This window comes from Mus musculus, chromosome 7 (genome assembly GCF_000001635.26).
Source record: "Mus musculus strain C57BL/6J chromosome 7, GRCm38.p6 C57BL/6J".
Classification (NCBI taxonomy): Eukaryota; Metazoa; Chordata; class Mammalia; order Rodentia; family Muridae; genus Mus; species Mus musculus.
Window position 1 is genome coordinate 105,151,257 of NC_000073.6, and position 10,487 is coordinate 105,161,743.

A 10,487-nucleotide genomic window follows, 5' to 3' on the forward strand; every position below is an offset into this window, starting at 1 on the left:
GACTAGGCTGTCTATACATAGCCCATTACCCCACACCTATGCTTCATCAAGTTCCCACAATTTCAGGTCCTTTAAGTCCTTTTCCATTTTCACTTATTTATTATGTAACTTGAACAGTTGGGTATGTGTTTCTTTACCCAGTCATAGGCAGGATTAATTGGATTCCAGGAATGCTGCATCAGGTTCTGGGAAGTCTCCCCTAAGTAAGACATCATCCCTACTCTTCAGGGATTGAGTGGTCTTACAGTGCAAAGTAATCAGCGCAGTGATACAGCGATGAAAGGATTATAATTGAGAATGAAAGGAGACATATCAGACTGCCCTACAGAACTCAAAGAACCACTTGACAAGAGTCAGATGTCTTGGGCATCTGATGGCTGTGAGGGAATTACATCCCAGTCCTTTCTATCTTCTACTTCCTGGTCACAGAGTTGAATGCATTTCTCTCTTCTGATTCCTGGAGACAAGCACTTTTCTGGTTTTTGTAAGGTTCACTGGGGACCACTTAGTAATACAAAAGCTCGAGGCTTTTACTCTGGGCACATAAGCCACAGAGCACAAAGAGGCAGCTGATGCTGAGGAAGAGCATCATTACTCTTCACGCCCTCCCCCCTTATATCATTCCTATAAAAGCTATGGACATGCTTCCCAAATGCATAGTGGTAATTTTGCTTTTCTGCTGAAAAATGAAGCAGGCTTATATCAGAAGAGGGCAGCTAAGAAGGATAATAATTTTTTCTTTGTGTAGAGTTCTAAGTACTGATGTGTGAATTGTACTTGAATAGATTACCATGGAGCTCTCAACATAACTATCATTGTTCCCTTAAGATTAACGAGAACAGGATTCATCCCATATACAGTCACCAAACTGAGACGCTATTATGGATGTCAACAAGAGCTTACTGACAGGAGCCTGATATAGCTGTCTTCTGAGAGGCTCTGCCAGTGCCTGACAAATACAGAGGTGGATGCTCTCAGCCAACCATAGACTGAGCACAAGATCCCCAATGGAGGAGCTAAGAAAAAGGACCCTAGGAGCTAAAGGGGTTTGTAGCCCTATAGGAGGAACAACAATATGAAACAACCAGTATCCCCAGAGCTCCCAGAGACTAAACCACCAACCAAAGAGTGCACATGGAGGGACCCATGGCACCAACCACATATGTAGCAGAGAATGGTCTTGTTGGACATCAATGGGAGGTGAAAGCCTTGGTCCTATGAAGCCTCAATGCCCCAGTGTAGGAGAATGCTAGGACAGGGAAGTGGGAGTGGGTGAGTTGGTGAGCAGGGTTAGTGGGAATGGGGTAGGGGGTTTGGGGAGGGAAAACCAGGAAAGGGGATAACATTTGAAATGTGAATAAAGAAAATATCTAATGAAAAAAAGATTAGAGAGAACAAAAGCAAAACCTAGGAGATGTATTTGTATAAGCAGTTGGTATTTTGTAGTTATTATACAAAATCTCAGGGCACTATTATAGTCATTACTGATTTATGGAAAACTCACTCAGAATGTTTTATTGATATGCAATCTCAAATAATTCTGTTATGCCTGAGTCTTTATGGGTTTGTGTCTGAGCCCCTGCTGAGATCAATACTATCTCAGAGTGTACCTGTCTCAATACAGAAAGTCACATACATATCATATCAGATTTTTGTTGTAACTCTTGGATAGTGAATCACACGGACCAGACTAAACCATGTGATGGCTTTTCTATGCCTGCCATTAACATACATAGAGGTAATAGCAATGAATTACTATAATATATCAGTAAGAGACAGACATATAAAGAGTTTAAAACACAGGGGAGTCTTTACTACCAAGAAAATTGAAAAGATATTTGAGCTTTTATTCTTACCCACCTTTTGTAATAATGTTAATAATGGAACCCATAATTTATAGAATAACATGAATCCAGATTTTGAATGTACTACTTGCGAAATATTTATAACAACTTGCATAGATAACATTATTTACTTTACTGTTAGATAAGAAATCACAGGTTAGAAATTTTAAGTAGCCAGCCAAAGTTTTATACTAGAATATGAAATAGACATAATTTAATTTTTTAAAATAAATTTATTTGTTGTGAAGGATCAATACAGAGGGTTGTGATTACTGAGTTTAATGAGATCTAATTCTAACACTGTAAGACACTGAAAGAATTTTTATAATGATGACAAATCAGAATGGTGTAGATAAATAAAGGAGAATTGTAAAATATGGTCAATGTTTTCAGGGTTGAAATACTGCTGCGAGTCTCTGTGAAGAAGAGGGCACTGGAATCTGGATTTCAGTTAGATGAGGTGGGTCAATTCAGATAAAGGATGAAGGAGACAGGAGCACAAAAGTCCCATTGTAAAGTAGGTATGTGCTTTCCTCTCTGCCTTCCTTTTCCTGTGTGGCATTCGATTTGGGGGCCAGCTGTGTTTCTGCAACCTCAGTTTCCTCCCTCAGGGTGGGAAGGTGCTACTGTACAACAGGCTGGAAGAATATATGGGTCCTGCTGGATCCCCACCTGTCTGGGTACTTGTCTGAGGAAAGCGTTCTCAAAGGATTTGGGTGATATAACTCTTTTAGAGGATACTCAGTGAAACATCTCATAGGATCTTCAGTATAATAGCTGGTGTGCACACACGTCATTCGGGGTGAAGAAAGGCTATATATGAACCTTAGAGAGTGGAAAGCAGTTTTATGGGTAAAAGTCAAATCATTGGCTAGAGTTTAAAGTACTGGGAACGCCTCATTTGCATTGAGAGGCAGTCCAGGAATCCCAAGTACTTGCTGGGCAGGATCTTATTGAGAAAGGGGAAGTGTAACGTGTAGGTTTGCCAAGGACTATATAACATTTCTCAGGTAAAAGATTGGGGGTGTGGCTCCCCAGATAAGGTCAGACAGGGAAGAAGAAGCCCCACTAAAATAAGGGAGTCCTCCATTTTGCACAGAGCTCAAAGGAGCCATCCAGACAAGGTAGATTACAACCTTAGGTGGCCAGGTTTCCCAACATGATTGTATAATTAGAACAGTGTTGCCATGGTGACATCAAACATGTGTAACTGGAAACATACAACTCCTAGGATGCCATGTAGTGAAGATGTTCTCAAAATCTGCCATGCCAGTCCATGATTTATCCATGCATTATATTCACCAAAGTGTTTTATATACAGGAATGACATGGTAATAGTGGAATTTTAGGAAGATCCTGTGTCTTTGAAGTGATTAAGATGAAACATAACAAAAATACAGGTATAATAAAAAATTTCAGGTGAAAGAAACATGGGGTGTGTACTCAGGCAGTAATACTGGGGGCTGACCCCCCCCCAAAATAGCGGCTGTGAAATGTTAAAGGTAAAGTCAATGGGCAGTGTTGAAAAGATAAAAGGCATCAGCTGTAAAGATTAGTAAAGACAGTTTTCAATTTTGATACATAGATAAGGGTTTATTCACACCAATATTGATATAACAAGGGCAGACAGAATGTAGGATGTCTGGGAGACTGGATAATCCACCAGCTCTGAACTTTGAATATGTGGGCTTAGGATGCAAATGGAGAAACAGATTTGTGATTCTTGGAGATATTTTTACACTAAAGATAAACTTGGAATGAAATGAAGCATACTAACCAGTTAAACAAATTCAATGATAAGTCACATAGGAAAGAAGAAGGAGGAAAATCTGAACCCTGGAACTGACATGTAATTGGGGGAGAAGATGTGGGATGCAGACGACCCAGGAACAACTACTGAGTGCTGTGTCACTAGGCTGCAGGAGATGAGTGTCAAGGTGACAGATGACATAGCCTTCAGCGCTACTTACAGAGTCAGCATTGTGATTTCAAGTTGACAGTTTTGAAACCAGTCACTGAGTGGCAGAGTTAACATCTCTCTCAAGGCAGCTGTGCTCTGTGTTTACTCTTATCCCTCATGACAGCTAGACTCAGCCTAGTTCAGATGTGTAGAAGACTCATCTGTAAACACTTGCATCCAGAAAAAATTTTCTTCCTTCAGTCTAACTTCATTCCCTGTGCTTCAGCTTAAGTAACTTTGTTCTTCTGATAAACATGATAGATCTACCATGAAAATCTAGCTATTTCAGTTCTTACAATAAAGCCCTCCCTCACCTCCTCTAACTTCTTCCATATTGCCCCTACTTCCTCTCAAATTTATTCTTTTTTTTTCTTTTTGAGATTCTAATATAATTACAACATTTCTCAATCCCTTTCTTCCCTCCAAACACCCCCATATACTTTTGCATGTTCTTCAAATTCACAGCATGTTTCTCATTAACTATTATTAAATGCATATATGCGTATATTCCTAAATATAACCTGCCAAGTCTGTATAATGTTGTATGTATGTTTTCATAACTGACAGCTTAGCTCTGGACAACCAATTGGTGTGCTCCTTCCTGAAAAATAACACCTCTCCCACTCCCTTTCCTCAGTTGCCTATAGATCTTTGTGTAGGGCTGAGACCTCATTGGTTTTTACCCATCCATTTTGGTTTGTCCATTGGTGTCATGATTAGTGGGGAAAATGCAATATACTGAAAGACATTTTATGAAAATCAAATCCTGGCATTTTTGTGGTTGGAAACTGAGGATATCCCCTGCTTTATCAAGCACTGTAGTAGAACTAATAGACAAATCATCTCATTTGTACTTAGGATGGGTCATGAACGGACACAGCTAATGTCGAAAATCGGATGAAAAGTTCTAAATCTGGGATTGGACGGATAGTTCAGTAATGATTTCTGCTTTTGCACAATACTCATGCTTAGATCCCAGCACCTACACGAACCTAACAACCATCTATAATTCTGCATTCAAGACCTGAACCCCTCTTCTGGCTTCCACGACATCGGGAAGCCTGACAGGGAAAACAATTAGACACACGAAATAAACAATATTTTTAATAAAAATGCAAAGTCTCTTCCAATCAAATATGGTATATAGTGAGATTAGCCTGAGGTATGGAGGGTGGAACAAAAGAGATGAGAAATGGGGAGAGGAAGGTAGAAGAGGAAGAAGAGGAGAGAGGAATTGATCTAGGAAGGCACTGAAAGGCACATTTGCTAAAAATAAAAGAGTTGAGGTGCTCAGAATAAAGAGCTCCACCCCAAAAACCACACATCTCAGACCACTGTCAGTGTTTTGCCCTAACTATCCCTTCATGGCACAAAACCCAGGAAGGACTCCGCCACACTGAGTCATACAGGAAAAACAAGGGCTCAGGGTCCTTTACAAATCCTGCAGGTCTTCTCCTGCATGGTCATGAAGCTTGTATCCATCTTCTTTATAGCAATTTTTCCTTTTAAACAACAGGAAAGAAAAGGATTTGAAAGTGAATGTTTCTTATGCTGCCTAAGATGTTTATAAAAACCAGAGTCAAAATCATTTAGTATTTAAAAACTTAATTTCTTTTAATATAAAAATGATTTCCTATTTTCCCATTATGTATTATGAGTTCTAAAGGTGCCTGGGTACCTCTTACAACCTCCTCAACAAGTTCTGGATTCCCTGCTTGATCTCCCTGGTTCTTACCCCATAAACAATGGGATTCAGAGCTGGGGGGATGAGGTGATGCAGGATATTGAGCAGGATGGGGATGTCCGGGGGAATCCTCTCCCTGGCCAGGTTAGTGATGACTAGCACCAGCAAGACTGTGCTGAAGAAGAGGATGAGGATGAAGTGGGAACCACATGTGCTCAGGGCTTTGGCCACAGCTCCCTCTGCTTTGATCCTGAGCACAACACGGAAGATAAAAGAGTAGGAGAGTACAATGAGAATGAGATCAGAACCCAGCAGGGTCCAACCTGCTACAAGTTGATATAGTTTATTGAGGGTAATGTCATCACAGGAGAGCCTGGACACTGACAGGTTGGTGCAAATGCAGTTCTTGATGATGTTCTGAGCACAGTACTTTAGTCTGGCAGAAAGAATGGGAACTGGGAGAGAAATTAGGGCATTCCGGCTTATAATGAAGATAGCAGCCCTAACCACAAACTGATCAGTGATGACGGTCGGGTACTGTAGAGGCTTACAGATGGCCACATAGCGGTCATAAGCCATGACCATGAAGGTGCAGGACTCCATCGTCAGGAAACTGTTCATGACAAACATCTGGAGGAAGCAGGAAGAGAAGCCAATAGATTTATTGTCAAACCAGAAGATGGCCAGGACCTTAGGTATGACAGTGAGGCAGAGCACAATGTCCAGCAGGGACAGAAGGCTGAGCAGGTAGTACATGGGCTCATGCAGAGAGGCCTCCAACCTGATGGTGATGAGAAGGGTGGCATTGGCCCCCATGGCCAGGAGGAAGAGGAGGCTGAGGGGCAGGGACAGCCAATGCTGCCAGGTCTGGTAGTTGGGGAAGCAGATGAGGAGGAATTCAGAGATGGGAGCTTCAGAATCGTTGGATAATGCCATGGAAGAAATTACAATCAAGCTGAAAATCCAAAACTCACATAATGAAGTCAGTGAAGTGACACAGAAAAGATATGTTCTAGATAAAGTAGATCTCAAGTTTCCATCCCGCTTGAACCTGTCCCAGTGAAGTTTTAAAATCACCATCATTATCATCATTAACATATCAAAGAGCACTATACTGAATACTTCATATTCATTAATTCAGTCCTTTCTTTGAAAAAAACTCTTCCTGAATAGCTTGGAATATGGCTATTAGTGAAAGGCATCCAACATCAATCTTCACTTCCATAAGTATGAGCATAGACAAGCATGTCAGTGCAAATGCACACATACACCACACACACACACATGCTTGCATTTTTTAAAATATTTTTTTAAAAGAAAGGATTCACTATTCTAGCCATTCCAATTGATCAATGTCATTGATCAAGGTAATGACTTGAAAAACTAAAGAAATAGAGAACAAGACTTCTATGTCAACACAATAACTAAGTAGACTCAGGGGATTAGTTTTATGGAAGGAAAAATTAAACTTTCCTAAGAAATAAGAATGGGGAAGTAAGGAGTTTTAATGACAAGAAAATTAATTTGTTTTAGACAGAGAAAATTTTTGTCTTTTTTTAATTAAAAATAGATTTCCATATTATATATTTTGATCAAGGTTTCCTATTCCTCAACTCCTTCCAGATCCTCCCCCTACATTCCTACCCACCTAAATCCACATCCTTTCTATCTCTCAATAAAAACAAACAGCAACAACAGACAAGCAAAAGAGAACAAAGAGGAAAAAAAGAGCCAATTGAAAAGCACAAGAAAGACATAGAAATATAGACACACACACACGTTTGCACACACAGAAATCCCATAAAAACACAAGATACTGGGAAATTTGCAAAGTATCTACATAGTTTCCCAACATTCATGGTAACTATACTGTGCCTGAAAATGAGGAGAAAATTAAAGTTTTCATATGAAAATGTGCTTTCTGTATTGGAAAAATTAAACAAAGAAGTAGTAGCTTACAATGCTGTGGCAGGAAAACAAAACATTTTTTTAGAGTCTGAATTTTAGACAAAGAATTTTCAAGTGGGGTTGATAGTCATGATGTCACAGTAAGGGAAATATGTGATAGGACATAGCAGTAGAGAACACTGAAAAGGATCTGTCTATGTGACCAGTGAGAACCCTTGTGTGCAACGAGGATAGGTATAGAATATCATGTTTCTCTCCACTACTGTTCTCTCATGAGAAAGTTTCCATGCTAGAAACCAATAATGAGAACTAGCCACATGGCAAAACTGTGACAAAACTGAGGCCTTCTGCTAGGTAGGTGGGTAATGGGACAATGTCCCTATTATAATACCAGGAACTTGGATTTCCCTATATGTTTCCACAAGATACAAGTAGCTATGTGGGGCACCAGCAACAGCACCATTTTCATGTTATTAGATGATATATATATATATATATATATATATATATATATATATATATATATATATATATATATAGAGAGAGAGAGAGAGAGAGAGAGAGAATAAATTTAAGAGAGGAGGATATATGGGAGGGATTGGAGGCAAGAAGGGAAATGATATAGTTATATAATAATTTAAAATACATTATAAAAATAAATTTAAAAGAGAAATGGCTTTTCCTCTGAGAAGAATATTGGGTGTGCTTGTAAATATCTTCAGAAATGAGTGGAAAATGTCTTACTGTTTTGATTTGCTTTGGAGGATGATTTTTCCAGATCATTTGTTCTTCAAAAAATAACACTTTTGTTTGGCTCATTACAAGGATGGGTCTGTTGCTGGTCATAGGGCAGACAATGTTCAGACAATGTTCTTTGGGGGTTTTTGCGTGTGTGTGTGTGTGTGTGTGTGTGTGTGTGTGTGTGTTAGACAAGCTTTCTCTGTGTAGCCCTGGCTATCCTGTAACTTCCTCTGCAGACCATGCTGATCTCAAACTGAGAGATCCAACTACCCCTGCCTTTCAGGTACTGGGATTAAGGGTGTGTACTGCCAGACCTAGCTCAGACATTTTCATTCAAGTGAAGAAATACAGTTCTTTGACCATGTCCATCCAAATACCATCTCTTTTCTTCCCTCTCCCCACTCCCACAATAAAGCTTTTCTAGTAGAAACAGAAGTCCTCCAGTATTCCACAAACTATAACATCTTCAAAAGAGAACTCTGGAAGTTTAAAACTAAGCATGTTTTAGAAACGTAAGCAAAATGTAAGTTGACATCTACCAAAGAAACAGTAAAAACTCATCAATACCACATTTTTTGTATCCATTCCTCTGTTGAGGGGCATCTAGGTTCTTTCCAGCTTCTGGCTATTATAAATAAGGCTACTCAGCTATTAAAAAGAATGAATTTATGAAATTCCTAAGCAAATGGATGGACCTGGAGGGCATCATCCTGAGTGAGGTAACACAATCACAAAAGAACTCAAATGATATGTACTCACTGATAAGTGGATATTAGCCAGAAACTTAGTATACCCGAGATATAAGATACAATTTGCAAAACACGTGAAACTGAAGAAGAACGAAGACCAAAGTGTGGACACTTTGCCCCTTCTTAGAATTGGAAACAATCACCCATGGAAGGAGTTACAGAGACAAAGTTTGGAGCTGAGACAAAAGGATGGACCATCTAGAGACTGCCATATCCAGAGATCCATCCCATAATTAGCATCCAAACGATGACACCATTGCATACACTAGCAAGATTTTGCTGAAAGGACCCTGATATAGCTGTCTCTTGTGAAACTAGGCTGGGGCCTAGCAAACACATAAGTAGATGCTCACAGTCAGCTATTGGATGAAGCACAGGGCCCCCAATGGAGGAGCTAGAGAAAGTATCCAAGGAGCTAAAGAGATCTGCAACCCTGTAGGTGCAACAACATTATGAACTAACCAGTACCCCGGAGCTCTTGACTCTAGCTGCATATGTATCAAAAGATGGCCTAGTCGGCCATCACTGGAAAGAGAGGCCCATTGGTCAGGCAAACGTTATATGCCCCAATACAGGGGAATGCCAGGGCCAAAAAATGGGAATGGGTGGGTAGGGAAGTGGGGGGAAGAGTATGGGGGACTTTTGGGATAGCATTCTAAATGTAATTGAGGAAAATACGTAATAATAAAAAGTATTTTAAAAAAGAAAAAAAACTCATCAATATGTGTTAGGTAGATAAGCCTACATAAGAAGACCTTTACCTTGCCCTTTACCAAACTTGCCAAAGGTTCCTTACACATAGGAACCAATCATCTTAGAATGTGGGATCCACATTCTAAAATCTGATCTGTTGGGGTTCTATTTATTTCTTTTTTCAAGATGACTCAGGAACTAGGCTATGCACCAACTCCTGTGTCAATATGTACTGTTTCTGTGCCCATGCTAAAGAGACCTGCATCAGAATTTAGTACCTTGCAAGTGCATCTAATTCTTCCCCCACACACCATTTTTGAGCTGTGTCCAATTCATTGAAGATTTACATGGAATGAAAGAATGGCTTTTATATTATATACCCTTCTGAAAATTTTATTTAAAAAAATAACCCAAAATTCCTGTCAGATCTCAGAAGTACCCTCTTGGCAGCATCGCCGGCATTTGCTTCAGCCCTAAATCTTCTCCAGTGATGCTCCCCTGCATTGGGGACATTTAAATGCTTTCTCTCACTTGCATAATCTACAACCTTTTCCTCTGTTGGGAAACTGGGAAACTCATCACAGGTAGGTGAAGATCTAAATGTTCTTAGTTAAGTGAACTCGTGTGTTTACAAGGAAAGCTCGCCTGTTGATTTCTGGAACACCTGTCCTGTTGATTTCTAGAACTAGACTGCTCTCATATTCAAAATATCATCATTTCAAGAAAAACTTGTAACCCAGGGCTGTCCTGATTTGGAATTTTTCACATGAAAAAGTTAAAATTTCACCCTTTTAAAATGTAAAGTGTACACATATCCTTTAACTGGTACTCTACATAGGGGATAAGTAGAATTATCTAAGCTTGGGGATCTCAGATCCCTGCACAATTAAAATTGGCAATATGCAGGG

At 39.7% G+C, this 10,487-nt stretch overlaps 1 protein-coding gene across 1 annotated transcript; it reads right to left on the bottom strand.

Moving 5' to 3' along the window:
* Positions 1–5,485: 5,485 nt before the first annotated feature.
* On the bottom strand, positions 5,486–6,424 carry Olfr684 (olfactory receptor 684). The gene has a single exon (NM_207249.1). It carries the CDS (start codon positions 6,422–6,424, stop codon positions 5,486–5,488), a length of 939 nt encoding a protein of 312 aa, NP_997132.1.
* Between the last annotated feature and the right edge of the window lie 4,063 nt (positions 6,425–10,487).